Source organism: Lepidochelys kempii, chromosome 4, assembly GCF_965140265.1.
Source record: "Lepidochelys kempii isolate rLepKem1 chromosome 4, rLepKem1.hap2, whole genome shotgun sequence".
NCBI lineage: Eukaryota > Metazoa > Chordata > Testudines > Cheloniidae > Lepidochelys > Lepidochelys kempii.
In genome coordinates this window covers 10334611-10354429 of record NC_133259.1, presented here as the reverse complement: position 1 = coordinate 10354429, position 19819 = coordinate 10334611, and the positions used below count along the sequence as shown (strand labels likewise).

General features: G+C 50.1%; 1 protein-coding gene across 1 annotated transcript in view; it reads right to left on the bottom strand.

The window, feature by feature from the left end:
• Positions 1–5351: 5351 nt before the first annotated feature.
• The window catches only part of BTC (betacellulin), a 30852-nt gene continuing 16384 nt past the window's right edge, over positions 5352–19819 (bottom strand). Inside the window, exons 3-6 of the mRNA XM_073340009.1 lie at positions 14954–15071; positions 8718–8864; positions 7219–7326; positions 5352–6736 (exon numbers count right to left, since the gene is read on the bottom strand). Coding sequence (XP_073196110.1) covers positions 7221–7326; positions 8718–8864; positions 14954–15071 — 371 coding nt within the window. The 3' untranslated portion in view covers positions 5352–6736; positions 7219–7220. The remainder of the gene's footprint in view (positions 6737–7218; positions 7327–8717; positions 8865–14953; positions 15072–19819) is intronic.

Sequence of the window (19819 nt, the reverse complement as noted above, 5' to 3'; positions counted from 1 at the left end):
TCAAGGCAAGAAGGCACTGAACAAAGGACGTACCGCTTTCCTTTGGGCTAAGTGGTGCTGACAGTTAGAACACATGAGATTTGCCAGACAGGACGTCCAAACAGCACGTTAGCAGCCGGTAACGCTTTCCGTGCTAGCACCAGGAAAGGTTTCGCTGTAGCGATCACAGCGTTCTTACAAAACAGGCTTTGGTGCATTTGCGCATAGACCCATAGAAGATCAGAGTTGGAAGAGACCTCAGGAGGTCACCTAGTCCAACCCCCTGCTCAAAGCAGGACCAACACCCACTAAATCAGAAGTGGGAAAACTATGGCCCACAGGCCACATCCAGCCTGCGGGACTGTCCCGCCCGGCCCTTGAGCTCCCACCCGAGGAGGCTAGCCCCCAGCCTTCCCCCGCTGTCCTCCCTCCCCCACAGCCTCACCTTGCAGCGCTGCCAGTGCTCTGGGCGGCGAGGCTGGCTCCGGCCAGGCCGTGCAGCTGCGAGCTCCTGCCGCTCTGAGCGGCATGGTAAGGGGGTGGGGCGGAGGGGGTGGATAAGAGGCAAGGGATCCCGGGGGGCAGTCGGATAGGGCAGAGCTTCTGGGGGGAGGGAGGTGTTGGATAGGCGTGGGAGTCCCAGGGGGGTGGTTAGGGGAGGGGGTCCCAGGAGGGGTGCTCAGGGGACAAGGAGCAGGGGGCATTAGATGGGTCAGGGCTTCTGAGAGGGACAGTCGGGGGCGCGAAGTGGGAGGGGGAAGATAGGGGGCGGGGGCCAGGCTGTTTGGGGAGGCACAGCCTTCCCTACCTGGCCCTCCATGCAATTTCGCACCCCAATGTGGCCCTCGGGCCAAAAAGTTTGCCCACGCCTGCACCAAATCATCCCAGCCAAGGCTTTGTCAAGCTGGGCCTTAAAAACCTCTAAGGATGGAGATTCCACCACTCCCTAGGTAACCCATTCCCGTGCTTCATCACCCTCCTCGTGAAATCGTGTTTCCTAATATCCAACCTAGACCTCCCCACTGCAACTTGAGACCATTACTCCTTGTTCTGTCATCTGCCACCGTTGAGAACAGCCGAGCTCCATCCCCTTTGGAACCTCAGGTACTTGAAGGCTGCTATCAAATCCCCCCGCACTCTTCTCTTCTGTAGACTAAATAACCCCAGTTCCCTCAGCCTCTCCTCATAAGTCCTGTGCCCCAGCCCCCTGATCATTTTCGTTGGCCTCCGCTGAACTCTCTCCAATTTGTCCACATCCCTTCTGTAGTGGGGGGGACCAAAACTGGACGCAATACTCCAGGCATGTAAAAGCTTGGCAGAGTGAACGGAGATTCCCAACTAGAAGAGAGGCCTTGGTAGACTTCTAAAACTCAGCCGCAAAATGCTAGTTAACATAAGGGGACTGTTGCCCCCTTACTAACATTCAGTGGGGGTGTTTTAGTTGCCAGGTCCCACTACTAAAAGGGGGAAGGGTCAATGGGGAATCAGGACGCTGAGACTGACAGCCCCCAGGAACAATGGGGAGAGGCCAATGCTCCAGGTCAGCCTGAATGACAGGGAGAGCAGGCTAATCAGGGAGTCAGGAGACCCCTGTCCTCTGTGTGAGCTGGATTTGCCTGGGTCAGACAGAGTGGGGCCGAGCTAAGGAGGAAGCAGGGGCCCGACCTGAGCTGGGGGAGCAGAGCTGTGCCAGATCCAGAGGGACCAGAAAAGCAGCCCACAGAGAGCAGACCCTGTCCTGGGAGCAGAGCTGCAGCCCCAAAGCCAGAGGCATAGCTCAGAGAGAGCAGACTTGCCCTGGGAGCAGGGCTGCAACAACCAGAGCCAGAGGGTCCAGAAAAGCAGCCCACGAAGCAGGACAGTGCTGGGAGCAGAGTCACAGAAGCAGCCTGCAGAGCAGACTTGCCCTGGGAGCAGAGGTGCGGCAACCAGAGCCAGAGGGGCCAGAGAAGCAGCCGAGCTGAGGCAGAGTGGAGCTGGAACTGGGGCGGGAGCAGTCCGGAGCCGGGTGTCATGAGCAGCTGGGGAGAGCGAGGGGGGACCCTGGGCAGTGGGCCCAGCACAGGGAGATGCCTCAGCCAGGAGGCTCTGCAGGCCAGATTCGGAGGGGGATTGGTAACCCCGACAGGGCAGGGGCGACGCTGGGAAGAAGGGCCCTGCCACCTAGAGCCTGAGAGCGTGTGGCCACCACCAGAGCGAGTGTCCAACCCGCAGCATCCCTGCAGCACAGCCAGGGCCGGAGCAGGAGGCCTGGGACTTACAAGGAACAGACTGTGAATTGCCCAGGCATTCCAGAGACGCTGTTGGTGATGTTCCCTGCCACAGAGCGGGGTGATGTGTTTCCTTTAACCTTTCCCATTTTCCCTTATTCTTTTTAAAATTAATTGTTGATTAAATAACTTGCAATTGCTTCAAACTGTATGTAACGATCAGTGGGTCAGGGAAGTATCCAGTGCAGAGAGAGCACCCCGGAGTGGGGACACCCTAGCCCCTGTCCTAGGTGACCACAGCAGGGTTGGGGGTCGAGCCCCCCAGGAATCCTGGGCGCAGCCTTGTTGGAGTTATGAGGACTCTGCCAGACAGGGGAGCGGAAGGGGAGTCCTCAAGGGCAGGGAGGCCACTGGGTAAAGGAAGTGGGAGCGAGGACTCAGATCCTTTCGCTAGCCTACTTCACTGGGGTACTGCAGAAGCCAGGAAAGTTCCCCACAATAGCAGGACTATTCCCCCGCTTACAGAATGATCCACCAGGCAGCAAAATACGAACAAGAGAAGGGTATTGCCTGTGATCCTACAGAGCAGAGTTCAGTCAGTAAAGACTTCTGTTTTTCTCTAAGTAGGGAGCACAAAGCTCTATTAAACGCTATTGCTTACCATTCTATTTGAATTACCTGCCCATTTCCATTACCCTCTAGAGCAGATCTATCAAGGCACTCTGTCTGCACACATGCAGCGCGGGCTCACAGAACAGGGAAAATAAAGGCAAATTTTAAACACACATGTTGCCCTAGTATCACCACCTATTAGGCACGGCTGCTGAAAGTTAAAATGCATCTATGCTTTGGGCTCAGGGCCATGAGGAATATCCCAACCGTGCAGATGTCCTCTCCTGAACACGGCTCAAAGGACAAGGATGCAAAGCTCCTGTTCAGCAAAGGACTTAAGCCTGTGTTTTCAGCTGCATTAGCAGATACACAGTTACTCCAGAAATAAAAAGTTACTTTAGACGAGGGGTCTCAAACTCAAATGACCACGAGGGCCACATGAGGACGAGTGCATTGGCCCGAGGGGCGCATCACTGACACAACCCCCCACGCTGCGCCCAGCCCCACCCCCACTCCAGCCCTTCCATGAGGCCCTGCCCCTGTCATGCCTCTTCTCCGCCTCCTCCCCTGAGCACACAGCTCCCCGCTCCTCCCCCTCCCTTCTGGAAAGCTCTAAGCCCCGCCAACAGCTGTTTGGTAGCGGGAAGCGCCTGGAGTTAGGCAGGGGCGGGGGCATGCGGACCTTGGCGGACCGCAGAAAATAACCCCGCGGGCCGCATGTTTGAGACCCCTGCTTTAGACAATGTACAGTGTAAAGTTTTCCCTTGGCTTGAATAACAATACCTCTCATACAGCTTTTTTCATCCATAGATCTCGAAGCACTTTAAGGGAATTAAGCATTATTATTCCCATTTTACTGATGGGGAAACGGAGGCACAGGGCAGGGAAGTGATTTGCTGGAGGTCACTCAGCAGGCCAGTGGCAGAGTTGGGAACAGAACCCTCGTCACCTGAGTCCCAGGCCAGGGTTCTAACCACTAGGCCAGGCTGCCTCCCTTTATGGAAAAAAGGGAGCCTGTTTTTACTACTCTGGTGCCTACTGCATGCAAAAGGCAGCTCCTGTTTTTGTGGACCGACACCGGGCGTCCTTGAAAGCTTTGCCCTGCTATGTACTGTAGCTCGTGTGTGCGCACGCGGTGACCCTCACCGGCCACTAGCAAACGCTCAAAGCGGCATTGGAAGCTTTAAAAGTGGTGGCTGCAGTGTGGGTGCTGCTGCCGACTTGTCTCCCCTCAGGGGAGAGGTCCCCACAGTTGTTCTGGGCGTGTTCACCACTGAGTTCCTCGGGGCACCTATTTTTAAGCATTCTGAAACCAAAACCGCTCGGCGAGATAAAAGCCATCCTGTATGGCACTCGGCCCTGGTGAGGGCGTCTGGACCTAGAGGTTAATGCCACCGTTTCCTAACGGGCTCTGCTTTCGGTGCACAACAGCAGGGAAATCCCCCTCCGGAAGATGAGCCCCCACACAGTGCATGTAAACCCAACGAGCTCAGTCCGACCTGTGAGAGCGGCTCCACAGAACGCCTTTTCAAAGCGATGGCGCCCATTCATCCTCAGGGTAACTCGCTTCACGGGAACGGTGCTGGGGAGAAGCTGCCCTGTGTGTTTACTGGGAGGCTGGTCTCGAATGTGCTGCACAGTAGGCCCTCCTCCAAGCCAGCGTGAACGCAGCTGCACCAGACGGCTCTATGGCTGCAGCCGGTCACCCGTGCGTCAAACGCATTTTCTTTGCCCGAGAGTTTACAGTGCTGCAACAGACCACTGTCCAACAGCAGAATTCTCTTCCGTTGATGAGCCACTTTCATAGGGGCACCAATCGACTGCATTATTTTGGCTCTTTTCAAGGCAATATTCCTGTGTGGGAATCAATATGCAGACAACCACTGATGTGTCAAAAGGGCAAGCGTCCTGTTCATATCAATGAGACCTTGCCAAGTTAAAATAAATTACAGGTGGACTTGATCCCGGCTGCCTATACTTAAGCTTGGAAGGATGAGATTTTTTGTTGGTAACTGTGGGTAAACATGGATTTCCTTGTACACATGGGCGGTGGCAGGTAAATGCGCCCTTGGGGGAGGCTAGCCACCAGCCCAGCCCCCTCTGCCCCGCTCCTTCTGCTCCCCTACCCTGTCCCCCGCCATGCGCCCCTGGCCTAGCCCGGCCCCAGCGCTGGGTGGGCAGCGCAGCCGGAGCGCCCCCAACCCGGCCCCAGCATGGTTCCAGTGCTGGGCGGGCGGGCAGGCAGCACTGCAGGAGTGCCTCCAACCCCAGTGCGATCCCACCGCTGGGAGGATGGATTTTGCGGCATGTCATGGCCTTGCACACCACGACCTTCAGCCTGCCTGCTCAGTCTCTCGGCCACAGAAGGAAACGGCAGGCAGGAAAGAGCCTGGTGGAGCGTGGGCGGGGCCATGCCAGGCTGTCTGGGGAGGCACAGCCTCCCCCTGCCTACAATACCCGCCGCCCAGGCTTGTACACACACGAAGTGACGAAAAAAATATATCCATTGATGATCATCTAAATGTACAGACAGGCAAGAAAGAAAAACACTGCTGGGAACTTAGAGTTTAATGTAAGGATATTTACTTTGTATATTTTGGCATGTGATGTTGACAATGTGTGCTTTAATGGTTATAAAACTAGCTTTTTGAATCTCAAGGTCTACCGATTAAATATTTATTGTCTGGCCCCTCCTATTGTCTGGCCTTCCCATAATTTCCCACAACTGAAAACTGAAATAGATAAAAATAGGAAAAATATTCTTAAAAATAAACATTACCACCAGTCAAAATCAAAAATAAAAGTCTAATACTGCCATGCCTACCTATACTTTCCCTTATACGATTGTTTTCAGTTACTTGTAACTTTGTAAGACTAACTGTTTGGTCCGAGACTTTCCATGCTGGGTGTTTCTATTTTGGAAAGTTTCAGCTAAAATGGTTCAGCTGTTTCTGATGACAAGATTAGGAAAAATTTTGTTTTGCCCAAGTTAAAAAAAAATTCTTACAGCTGTTAAATTGACGTGCTCTAGTACCTCCGTGCTTCGGGGCGGGGACTACAGTTTTACAGCTGGGGATCCGAGGCAAAGAGATTAAGATCATTATCGAGTATCCATTAACTTTGGGTGCCCAGTTTGCGAGGCCTACCACGTGATCTTCCAGAGAACTTAGCATTATACAGCGTTGGAGATGTTGAAAGCACAACTCCAACTAATTTCAGCTGCAGAGCTGAGTGCTCAGCACTTCTGCAAATCTGGTCCCAGGTATCTCCAACAGGGCACCCAGAAAACAGGAAACACAATTCATGGCCAACTGAGCATTTTGGTGTAAGTGACTCGTCCAGCATCACATAGGAATTCTGTGGCAAAGGAAGGGCTAGAATCCAATTCTCCAGGGCAGCATCCAACTGCCTTCACCAGGAGCCCATTCCTTCTCTCCCTGTAATTCCTGCCTCATCCACTACACACCTTTCAACTGCAACAAGCGAGGCAGGGGCCCGACAGACAACAGCTTCCTTCACTACATAACCATGTTTCTCTCCTAGTGCACAGTCCATCCTGTGCACTGAATGAGGCAGAGTTCTGCGGAAGCAATGGCATGTGATCAAACAGTAACATGGACTGGGAACCCCTGACACAAAATACTCTTTACATATGCCAGAACCATAACTCATTAATTTGCTACGAAAAACCTATCAGTTATTCTGATAAACATTAGCTACACTTGATAAAACGTATTAAGGCTAAAAGATTTAGGAGAAGACTTTCAGTGGTGCTTGTGCCCTTTGTTTTCACAAGACATAGCTACAAATAAACAATGTAAAAACACCTGTTATTCATCTGCATTTATTATCTGGGCAATAGCCCTTCTGTGTCCCTCTCCCATAGAGCAAGACATTGTGCTGTGTGGAACCTGCCCGCAGGTGCCTTCAGTAACCTGTAAAGGTTAAAAGAGAGAGAGAGAGAGAGAGAGATGCATTAACAGCAGCATGAAGACCTGGCTTGTTCGAACTGTGTTCCTTCTGAGTTCTACTCACCCCTCTGCAGACCTTTCACTGCGTTCCAACCCCACCCTCCCCCCTTCCTGTCCATCCCCAGCCCCCAAATGGAGCTGTAGAGGTGAACCCAAGGGATGACTCTGGCCTGCAGAAGCCCCATGTGGGACGGGGCAGGAGCTGGAAAGAACACCGCTGGATTTTCACAGCCCAGCTTGGGTTGGCAGGACTGGCTCTTAAAAAGTATCTAGTTTTTAATTTTAGACTGAGCAACTCTGGTACAGAGTCACCGGAGGGCAAACCGAGAGATGCCCCTAGGGCCGTTTTTACAGAGTCACTCCTAACCCAGTTGCTGCATGTGGAGTTTAAACCTGACATTGACAGGGCTTAGTTTTCTGCATCCCCTCCTCCCATGCTAACTCACCTTCATGCAATGTCCGTCTCTAGGACATCCTCCTGTTTGGTAGGCAAATCTTTCTCCAATGTTTCCATTTCTTCTTCCTTGCTCCTCCTGCGGCGCTTCCGACAGTGACTTGCAAAGCAAAGTCAGTGATTAACCTAAGCTAACTTAGTTAGTCGCAGAAATTCACTGTCTCTCTCAAATCAGAAATGTTTCCCCCCTACCACCACTTTAAAATATTTTAAGACCCATAGAGCGCTTCCCAGCTACAACGCCCTATATAAACCACGATCAATCCTCCCAGCACACCTAGGAGGTCATTAACTAGTTGCCACAATTTACAGATAAACAAACATGAGGTCAACTCTCCTCCAACCCCCATTAAAAATCCTTGCAGACTCCCACTGACTTCAATGCAGGTTGAAAAGGGCCCTGGGGCTCCAGTTCAACAAAGCACTGAAGCCTCAGGCCTTCCCAGAAACGGCTATAATTAAATCAGTACAAAACAGTGCCTAGACCAGCCCTTCCAGAGGTCAAGTGAATTGTCCAAAGCCACAGAGGGAATCCACGGAAGAGCTCGATTGGAGTTCTAACCCATGTATTCAGACCCACTGCCTCCACCGTTAATTCATCGGTCACTCTTGGGAAGCATCTGTGGGCCCCATTTCTCAGTTGCCACTTGCTTGTATATCAAATCAATGGATAACTTCTGTTCTGTTCAGTGCTTGTTCCAGGTATTAGCAGGCCCTGCATATGGGCGACTCCTTTGGCAGCAGGCATTTGTCATCAGTCAGAGGTTCTTGGTGAGTAAGAGGGAGTCCTCCATCCTCAAAACTAAATGTATAAGATCTTTGGGGCAAGACCGGTCCTATTGTTTACCTGCACAGCGCCCAGAAAAATGAGGCCCTGGACACCACCACGCCTCAAATGGCTCCCCGAAGAAAAATCCAAATGCTGGCAGGAACCCAATTACCATTTTCATCTGTCAGGCTGGGTCCTGCGTCCCTTGAAATCAATGGCAAAGCTCCTAGCAACTGCAGTGCTTCAGGATTGGGTCTTGAAAGGGGACTGAGCCAGTGTCAGCTGGCTTGGGCTTGAGGTGGGGGCGGGGAGCTAAAAAGAACAGCGCAAATGTTCAGGCTTGGGCTGGAGCCCGGACTCTGAGCCCAGGATCTAGCCCAAACACCTGCACTACTATTTTTAGCCTCACAACCCAAGCCCCAGGAGGCCGGGTCAGCTGGCCCGGGCTCTGCGACTCTGTGCCGCGGGTCTTTTATTGCTGTGTAGACGGACCCTGGGGCTATTAGGAGCAATGAGAAATAACTCTAATGAAAAGCCACGACGAGGACCATCACGAGCGTGTCCCTTGAAGCATTCCTCAAAAGGCTCCTAGTAATGCCCGAAGTTTCCTTTCCAGGCCAAAACCCCCCTGTTGTAGAAGTGGCGGAGGAGTTGGACAGACCTCACAAGTGTTCATACGCACGAGCACAACAAAGAAATGCAAAACACACAAGCATACTTACTGACTGCATATGCATATGCATATTACCAGGCCGATCAGTGCCACCATGGCGACGATCAAGCAAATCACTACCATTTGGCCTTGATCTCCTCTCAAGTAGAATATGTCCACTCGCTCGCATCTTGCGCCCGTGTAGCCTTTCTCGCAGCTGCAAGAGGGAGGGAAAGCGGGACAATATGAAGACTTGACACTGCAACGAGAACACCCAATGGTCACAGGAACGGGCATCAAAGGCCAGGTCCTTCAAACCCGCACACGGACTCAATCGCTGCCCTGTACAAGGGGCTGCCCCAGGAACAGAGCACAGCATGAAGTGTGGCTCCCAGACAGTCCCTCCCCTTCGCTCTGGGGCATGACTATGTTACGTCACTTCCTTTCCTACCGCAACCAGGGTTCCACCACCTGGCTCACAGGTGGGGGTATCAGGCGGAGCAGGGGCCACGCGCCTGGAGTCACAATCTGAGCAGCGAGCAAGAGAGGGGTCCTGCCTCCTTGAGCAAGGGCTGTGAAATTCCAGCCCTATTTGAGCAAGGCTTTGCAGGATCGGGCCCCAAGTTACTATCCATTGTATCGAAACCTGGGGCCCAGAGGAGCCTTTGCGTGAACCCTGCCACCAGGCTGCTGCAGATGTGGTCAGGGATGGGTTAAAGCCAAGCATAACCTTTTTCAGCTTCAAGCTTGCTCACATATGCCTGGTGGAGCAGGAACTACCCCCAGTGTTAATACGCCACCCCTGAGCATAGGGTGTCCCTTGGACCCTGGAACTCATCAGGGTGAGGGACACGGGCCGGTGATCAGAGACGGATGGTTTGGTTTTTCCTGAAGGGTCTTGGGCTTTGGCTCTCCAAGGAGTGCCCCACTGAGGACACTTGCTGCCAGCACCACTCAACAGCAGGCAGGGAGAGCGCAAACCCGCCTGGAGACCACTAACGCACCAACACAAATCGATACCGACCAGAGACAACCTCCTATGACAGCAGCAGGGTACCCCGTGTATTCTGGGAAAGAGACCGGTTCATTATCTTGGGCAGATTTCACTGTATTTTCAAATTTCTCAAGGTTAACTGCAGTATTCGCAGGGGTGCTGAGTTACACTCGGCTTGGGACGTGTGGAGTCACTTTCCACCCGTGTGAAACAGCACAGCTGCCAAAAATCACCCCGGGCCTTTACAATCTTTTTGCTGCAGAAACGGAACGTCATTAGCTGACTTGTGACCCAGCCACTACAAGCCAAGTCCCAGTCTCCCTGATGAAGTGCTATCGAAGAGTGGACTGAATTTAAACACCTCCCCGGCTGTCTGGTGAAGCCAATTCCATGCCTTTTGTTCAGAGGGGCAAATGAAATCCAGAGTACGTAAGGTACAGAAGTGAAGAGAGCGCACACAGCACACAAAGGGAGAGGGACTCAGGACAAAAATCTTCATCCTGAATGTCTTTGCTTTCCTCCCTTAGGCATTGCGGGGATCAATCCACTGTAATGTCCCTCCATCAACAGCAGTGCACCCCACACACACCTGCCCTCCCACTCATCTCAGGAAGGCAACTATCAGTGGGAGGTTGTTGTGAAAGGGCCTGTCTACACTGCGGGGATTGCACTAGACTAGCTGCAGCACTGGATATAAGAAGTGGCCTGCACACAGCAAATGGACAGCCAGGGTTTGAACCAGTGCCACAGCAAAAGGTGTAGCTACATTGGGGCAATACAAAAACCACCGCGGCTTACACTGGGTCTTCTTCTCACCTCTAGCCCACTTTCCGGGGGCTGAAAACGGTCCGGGGGGGGAAAAACCCCATGCAGCACAAGCATGCTAGAAATGCTGCCCCTTTTGTCCTGGTGCCGGATATTGGCATTTCTGATCAGGAATCACAATACACCACACTAAGTCACCTCTACCTTTCCCAGTGAGCCCCACCTTATCACTGTGTTGGCAAGGTATGTTCAAAGAGGGTTAGATGACCCTAGCAGTATAAACACCTGTGGCCCAGCTACACTTGCTCTTCCATGGTTCGTACTGGTGTGAGTGCTACAGTAACAGCGTGAAAAGCCAGACACACACCGACTGCAGGCGCTTCTGACTGTATCGTCCCTGGGGCGGGACTAGATTTTTGCACCCTGCACAGGGCAGAGCAAACGGCAAACGCTGAACAAATGCACAGTCACCCAACCACCGTCAGAGGAGGTTTTACAAAAGGTTAGTGTGGATTATTGTAATTAGTGTTATCTAAAGCTCACTATTCCCCCAAACCACAAGCACCGAGGCACCGACATGAAGCTCACAGCCGTCATTCTAATAGCCATTCCAGTACAAAGCCCAGCCACTTAGCCATAACTCCATAGGCGCCAACTCCGTGGGTGCTCCAGGGCTGGAGCACCCACGGGGAAAAATTAGTGGGTGCTCTGCACCCACCGGCAGTCAAGCTCCCCATACCCCCCGCCCCACCAACTCCTTCCCCCCTGAGCATGCTACGTTGCTGATCCTCCGCCTACCTCCCAGTGCTTCTCAGCCAGCTGCTGCCAAACAGCTGTTTGGCAGCATTAGCACGCTCCGGGAGAGAGGGGGAGGAGTGGGAATGTGGTGCTCTCAGGGGAAGAGGCGGGGGTGGGGCAGGGATTTGGGGAAGGAATTGGAATAGGGGCAGGGAGGGGGCGGAGTTGGGGTAGGGACTTTGGAGAAGGGGTTGAAATGGGGGGGAGCTCATGAAAGGGGTGGAGTGGGGGCAGGGCCGGGAGGCAGAAGGGGGGTCGAGCAGCCACAGGAAAGAGGGGAAGTTGGTGCCCGTGCATAGCTCAGCAGGTGAGGGGCTGTGCGAATGTTTCAGAGGCCAAAAGTCGAGGCTCACACACATCTTGGCCCCACATTCACGAACTGGGGGTAAAACGTTGTTCAAACCTTGCATCCCACCTTTGCCATGTACCTCTGAAGCTATCTTTTTGGAACACTTGCAGGGGAGGGATTGCAAGGGGGAAGAACCTTACCCCCCAAAGTCTTCATGGGGCAGCCAATGACTTCCTGCCACCAGGTGTGCGAGGCCATGTCTACACTACAAAATTCACTGACGTCGGCATACCACCGCCGCAGTAATTGCATCGCTTTTGCCCCTACACTTTGCTCCTTGTGTTGGCGGTGCGCGTCCTCACCAGAAGCACTTGTCTCGATTGCACTGTCAGCGTGGTATGACTCCTGAATGCCATTAACAGTCGCCAGAAACAGTGCAGTGTTTACACGGACACTGCAGCGACCTAACTACATTGACCTTGACTCCACACCGCTCGTGGAGGTGGAGTTAAGTCAGTGTAGCTGGGCAGTTACATCGGTGGGAGCAAAATTTAAGCACTGACACGTCCACAGTTAGGTCGATGTAAGCTGCCTTGCGTCGACCTAGCTCTGTAGCGTAGACCAGGCCTCAGTGTGCACACGTAAGCGTGAGACAAGCAGGATCTCTAGCCCTCACTTCAGCCAGGTACTTATGCCCTCACTTTAAGCACAAGTTACCCTACTAAGTCAGTGGAATTAGTCACATCCTTAAGGCTAACCGTGTGTTATCTTGCTGAGCTGGGGCCTTGGTGAGGAAGTCCTGAATAGGAGCGGCTTGGTTTGGACAGTGGAAAACCTTTCCCCTACTTTCCAAAGTCACCAGGGCAAATGCACAGCGATTAGTTTCCATACACTAGGACTTGGGAGACCTCGGGTTCAGTTCCCTGCTCCACACAGACGCCTGCGGGCCATGAAGATATGTGCACTAAAGATTGTGAAGCGCTCATACTACGGTGATGGGGCCAGATAAGTACCTAAGACATCCATTTTGAAAGCTACTTGTATTTCTGGTTAAGATGAAAGCTTAGATTATACAGTCAGTCACAAGCGTCTCATGGATATCATTATTGCTCCTTTCGGCACTCTCAGTGGAATGGAATTGTACGCTGAAAGACTTTAACAAACAAGGAAGAGTAATCGTGTGCAGGAGACCTAACTAGGAAAACTGGAGCATCATGGGCCATGTAGGAAGTGGCTATAAAATGAGGACACATTCTGAAATATGCAATGCCCAATATTTCCACCTCTCTCCTGTCCAATTCTTAAAATGCAACCAAAAAAAAAAAAAACAACCCACCAACTGTTTTTAAGATATTTTTGTTCATCTTGGAAACTACCTTCACCTTGGACAATTCTCTCCAGGCAATTACAGCAAATGGAGAAATATATTTCACTGTGTGATAACACTGAATGAAGGACAAAACTGTGGTTAGAAAAGCCACACAAGATATCTGTGTTGCATCACGCCCATATTCTTCATAGAAATATTGTTATGATATGAATATGGCATAACTAAGATATGTTTTATGCAAGATGGGTCATGTGAGGTATCACTGGAAAGGTTATGATCTACTGAATGTGTTTATCCAATTTGTATACATGTATCATTTTTTTATCTGAAGTTAGGAATATTGACTATGTAACAATTACAACTGTGTGTGTATTTGGGGGAATGCCCACCAGACAGTCGGCAATCAGCCTGGATGAGCCATTAAGACGAACAATAAGACTTTGAAGATACTAGTCTCCCACCTTCCTGAGATGTTGCTTTGACACTGCAGGGTCATGTGATGTCACCTAGTACGGAGTACCACCTTGGACACTGCTGGTATTTTTCCACTGGAAACAAAGGATTCCCGCTTTATGTAAAGCCTATTTAAGGCTGGGAAGTAAGGCAATCATGGCTCTTCTCTCCATTGCTTCCCAGCCCAAGAAGGAAGACTGCTAAAAGCAACTGGAGAAACAAAGGAACTAAGCAGGGGAAAGGCAAGGGCTGAGTCCAGGCTGAGACAGGAGTCTAGCCTATAAAGAGACATAATTGGAACTCTGAGCTGCAACCTGCCTAAAACAACATTTAGGGTGAGAAATTACTAGTTGTAACCGGTTTCTTTAGTGTATTCAGCTTAGTTTGTGTGTTTTGTTTTATTTGCTCAGTGATCTGCTTTGTTCTGTTTGCTATCCCTTATAATTACTTAAAATTTATTTTTGGTAGATAATAAACTTATTTTTTGTTTATTTCAAAACCCAGTTTGTGCAATTCATATCTTGGGGTGCGGGGGGAAGCTGTGCCTACCTCCCTCCACATTGAGGGAGGGAGCAATTTTTATGAGCTTGCGCTGTGCAGATCTTCTATACAACGCAAGATAATATTTTGGGTTTACACTCCAAAGGAAGTGTGCACGTGATGGCTGGCCATTCCCCTAGCTGAGTCCTCCCACAGAGAGAGCTGATCGCAGACTCTGTGTGATTCTACAGTTGGGTGTCCCTACCTGTGTGTGTGTGCTGAAAAGGGGCTTGACAGCTGGTCACAGCAACACAGAATGAGTGAAGCCCAAGCTGATGGGACAGGAGGGCTTAGTGGGACCCCAGCACATCATGGGGCAACCCTAAAAGCGGGGGGGAGGGGGGGAAGGGTGGTCCAACCCATCACATCCTGGACACATCTTTGACCAATCCAATTCAGAACAAGCTGATCCAGTGTCCCTTCCTGGCAAAGATCAGAAGGGCAGCTTTACCGGAAAATTGCTTGGAAGCAGGACGCGGACAATATTTTACTGGAATTTAACAGTAGCTTAGCTAGAATTGCAGGGGAACGATCAAACCCTTCGGGCTTCTGCAGCATGCAATTTTAGCCCTTCTCCAAGCTGCTTTAGGAAACTGACCCTGCTGCTGTTGAAGACAGCAAGAGCTTTGCCGTTAACTGCAATATGAGCAAGATCAGGCCCTTTATGAATATTTTTGATCTCTATTTAAAAATTTGTTTATCCCTGACTAGCATTCAAAGTACCTAGGAAGACAACTAGTCAAGCTTTCTATTTACATTTTCACTGAAAGGAAAGGTTTCACAAAAGTCTCCTTCCCACTATCATCACCTGTGTGCCTCTGTGTTACTGGAAAACCTAAATACTATTTGACACAGAAGGTTTTGCTTGCGTACTTTCAGCCAGCCTGGGAAAGGTTCCAACCTTGAACCAGATTCAAAACTTTCATGCTCTCACGTTTCAATAGAAGCGTCTGCGTCACCCTTTCAAAAAGCTCCTGACACTTTGGAACAACCCCCAGTGCTGAGAAAGCAAGTGGAGGGTTACGTGGACCAAGTTAGTTAGGAGTCAATGTGTGGATAGCTAAAATATTTTCACCATATCAAGCCCCGGCTAGTGCAATTTTATGTCCTTCCCCTTGGTTTGGAAGTTTTACTTACACGCAAGCTGGTATCTCTTCCGACATGACATATCGACATCGCCCTTTGACACAGTAATGCTTGTATTCCTCGGGGCACTTAGAAAAGTGCCCTCTCCGCCGCAACTGCGTGATATTATCTACAAAAAACAAGAGTGAGTTTTCAAGAGGACACAAAACCAGGTTTACGCTACAAGCGATCAACTTCACTGCCACGCTCCTCACAAAACATTTCCGTTCTGTATGTCACGTAGGTGGATAAAACGCGGGCCCGAACCCCAAAGGTAAAATTCCAGAGGAGCTATAAGATGTCAGATGAAGGAGTTCATTAAAAATAAGCACACTGTCAACCACCACCACCACCATTGGATAAGCGGCCGTACCACCGCAAGAAAATTAAAAGCAAAAAATCAGCAAGCTGGAAGACTTGGCAACTGAAGAGGGACTTGATCCAGCAGGCATTATAGGAACACGGTCAGATGGCAAGAGTCAATGGGATACAAAACCTGGCGATGGGACAGATTAGGTTAGAGGTGGGGGAGTGGCACCGTAGCTAAAGGAGTCCATAGAATCTGCAGGGGAAAATTTTGGTTGCACGGGACCATGTAGTAGAACGTGTATGGATGTAAATCCCAAGTTATAGGAATACATGTATTCTGGTAGATCTCCAGATCAGGAAAGACTGTTATAATGGGTGACTTCAACTTCTCATAAAGAAACTGCTCCAATGTCATACCAGGGCAAAGCTTCCTGAAGCTATTTCTCAACACTAGTAACAGCAGCTAGTTCTCGAGCGTGCAAAAGGAGAGGCTATTATCTATGGAGCCCTAAATAACTCAGGACTTGGTTCAATAAGTAAATACAGTTGAGCCGTTAAGCTACAGTGACAGCTACATAACTAAGTTCCAGATCTTTCAGGGGGAAATCCTGCGAAGTAAGTACCACAGTGACACTAAATGTTAGAAAATGATTCAAAGAGCTAGTCCGAAAACTCAAAGTCAAAAGGGAAGAAGGAAGTTTAAAAATCTTAGGATAGAGGCTACTTACATGGCCATGCAAGAATCACAGCCCTAAAGAAACACATCCAGCTAAGGTAGAAAAAAAATATAAGCTAAAATTATGATGGCTAAGAGGGAATCTGAAGAGCACTTCTGGGACACAGCTAGGTCTCTGTGTGGCTGAAAACAGTGTTGTAATATTGAGCCAAACAACTGCTGGCCTTTGACGGTCTAGCCCCACGCTACTTACCATCTCATATACTATCAAAATGCCAACTCCCACCCCTGCTCTCCAAGGATGCCAGGCTCCATCGCCCACTTGTTCAAACAAATCCCTCAGTGCATTCACCCAAGCTGCCCCTTATGCTTGAGAGGTGTTCCTAACAAACATCTGCAGAGCTACCTCATTGTCCTTCCTTCCAATCCCTCCTTCAAACGCTCCTTTGCTGTGATGGCTACAAAAAACTTGGCAATAGCTAGGCAGCTGACGTGTCATTCCCGTTTTCTTGTCATTCCCAGTCCATAACCACCTGTTGTCTCTTGTCTTATGGTACGCAGTTTAAGGAATGGACCACATTTTTGTCCTGTGTTTGTGCAGCACCTAACAGAGTGGGGCTCCGATCCATAACTAGGGTTCCTAGGCACTCCAGTCATGCAAATAAATACTACTGTGCCAGAGGTAGACCTTCGAAGTGTGAAAACTTCAAAAGGCTAGCACAGTGAGAGGTGCCAGGCTCTACAGGCACAGAGAATGCCCAGAGACTTGTGCAGCGATAAATTTTAGATGTATTTGTGTGAGCGAGGGATTGTGTTCTAGCTCCCTGGGAGAAGGTTACGGTTTCCTCCAGGAACTAAAATCAGCAGGGGAGAATTACTACAAGGTTTCAGACAGGTAATCGGCTCCACTGAAGTACTGCCCCTAGGCAGAACTGCATATACTGGTTCAGACTGGGTTCAAGAGGCCCAACAGAAAAGAATGGGCCATTGGTATAAAGGAGCAGTGTGAACTGACTCAGGGACCCTGATTTGATCCTCAAATTGATGCAAGACTAACAGAGAGAGCAAAACCCTGTTAGAAGGGTTGGAAGGACTGGAACTTGCCAGTCTCTCCAAGTGGAAGATGGGTGACACCTGGTAAGCTTAGCAGGTGCGTCGACCGTTTACTGTTGTGTGACATTTTCTCTAGTTGTTTTTGTCCTACGTAAACAGGCTGTGCTCTGTAAAAGCTGGCAGGTTGCTGGTAACGCTGTCACACACCTGGGAGAGAGCAGAATTGCATCTGCTGGACTGAGGTCAGACCTGCTAGGGGATAAGCACAGTGAACGGCCGGGAGATGCAACCCTAAAAGCACCATCTGGAAGGAGAGGGATGTGAAACCTGGACATGCTGGTAAAGCAGGTGCCGCCTCTTGCCAAGCCTCTAGGTGTCAGCTGAGCACTGACAAATTTATAGCTGGAAACCAGTCCACCTATATGTTCACATCGTTCAAGGCAGGTGTTAGACTGGTAAGGATGTGTTTATACTCAAGAAAATGCTTGTAAATTGCTGCATTAATCTTACTTGTAGCATCTATATTCCATGCTACAAAGTACAATATAAGTGTTTTATAATTGTCAAAATGCCTGCCCTGAACTTGTGACTACAGACAGAAAGAGTAAATTCCCCCGCCCATCCAGGAGGACTATTAAAATTAAGTGGGTAGGACGAAAGCTTTTTTGATTACCCCATCCACCCAAGGAGAAGAATGTGCAGAAGGACTCGTCCCATTGGTTGGAATGTAGGACGAGGGAAATAAAGATAGTAGACAAAGATTGTTCATCTCTTTGCTGTTTGGACTCTTACAAGGGCTGGCGCTAAGAAACAAAAAGCAGAGATCCCCAGGGTCAACCTGGGTTAGCCCTGAAAAGACATTCCATTTCACCTTTTGGAACCAAAGACCGAACTCCTTTGTGCATATATGGTACCTGCATTAAACATAAAAATAACTCTTCTCTTTTTCCTAATTAATAAATCATTCACTAGTTTACCATAGGATTGGCTACCAATATTGCCTTTGATGTGAGATCTAAGGCAGTGCTTCTCAAGCTATCTGATGTGGGGGACTGGCAATATTTTCCCCCCAATGTGCACGCAGACCAGCAGCCGATGGTTCGCAGGCCGGCACCGATCCGCGGACCACCACTTTGAGTAGCACTGATCTAAGGTATAAATTGACCTGGGGTAAGTGACTGGTCTCTTGGAACTGGGAGAAACCTGAATATTTTGTGATTTTTGGTGTAAGTGACCATTTATCACGAAGTCCAGCTTTTGCCCAGGGTGACTAGAGAGCCCACAGGGACGGTCCGTGACTCCATGGTAAGACTGTCACAGGGATCCAGGAGTTCACATTTGTTACTGAGTTGGTGAAATCTAGGTATAGAACATACCACCAGGTTGGTGTGTTTGCCCTGTAGTTGGCACACACACTCGTGAAGCACTCCAGACAGCATGACGATCCCCATCCATAGATGGCTGGAGACTTGAGACCCACAGGGGTATACTGGAGGGGGTGCAGTTAACCCTAGAACTGATTTAACATGCTTAACCCTACTAACCAGGTAACAGCAGGGTCCCTGGACATGGCTGTCACTGGAACCTGGGCACATACCCTGGGGTGGTGGGTAGGGTAAGTGAGCTCTTCTGCCCCAGATGCGAGCAAAGCTCTATACACCCATTAGGGTATCGGAGAGGGAGGCACAGGGATGTATTCCTACTCAAAGCCATATTGCTGTGTGACCCAAGGAGCCATCACACACATGAACAGATGTTCCCCTTGGCTGTGGCATGGCTCCTCTTGACCAGGAGGGTAAGGTTCCGCAGCACCACCCAGCACAAAGAGAATAATAAAAATTACATGCAAAAAAAGAAAAAGTAAGTGTTCAGTTGTGACAGGGCATTAACAATCATGACCCTCAAGTCAGGAAATCTCAGCTGTCCAAGTTGCTCCAATCACAGCAACGGCTGCACTGAACGTCCTACTTCTCCCACAGACAACACTCGCCGTGTTAATATTCTAAAGGTGACTTGTAAAAACCAGGAGCAGACATTATCACATAGGCACAACCTGGCTTTATGGACCCCACATTATGAGTGGGATTTCCTGACTCTTGAAGGCCTGATAAAGCAGCCTTTGTTCTGTGGTAGAGAGATTTTGCATTTAATTTCCCCGGCATTTAGCAGAAAGGAGGAAGAGGAAAATAACCTTGGCTACCTGCCTTGGGAGGTTCCCAGCTTGCCCAGCACAACCTGCCAGGCTCCCCAGTCGAGCAGCTCTTCCCTGGGCAGAGCTCTTAAGTGCTGTAAGCTCCTGTAAGCAGTTCTAGTAGAGCCAGCTTCAATTCTGGCCTCTTTAACTGCTCCTACGTTTCCTGACGGGAAGCTATTCAGCCTGAGGAGGTCACAGGTTTAGCCTGGTTAAGGTTACACGGACTGATCTCAAAAAGCACCTACGCCATGAGGAAAGGCACAGTCACTATTGTATAAAAGTCTTCTAATGTTCCTGCTGGTCAATGGCCATAATACTTACCAAATATAAGGAGTCTCGTCTCAACAGCCAAGCGAGTTGCTGCATAAATCCTCTGCCTAACAGCATGAATCCATCTGTGTTTCTACCCATGCCAAAGAACAGCCACCTTCCGCTACAGAACGGAAGCCGGACTTGGTCAGGGCAAGACAGACACCACACGCTTCTCCACTCCTCTGCCGTACCATCCATACGTCCATGCCCACAGCAAGTGTCACTAACCGCCATGCATGAATGCTGCATTCCAATGGACCCCAGAACCTCTTCAAAACTACACCGCTTCAGGGACTCTTCCGAGTGTCTGGAATTAACCCTCCACGCTTTAATA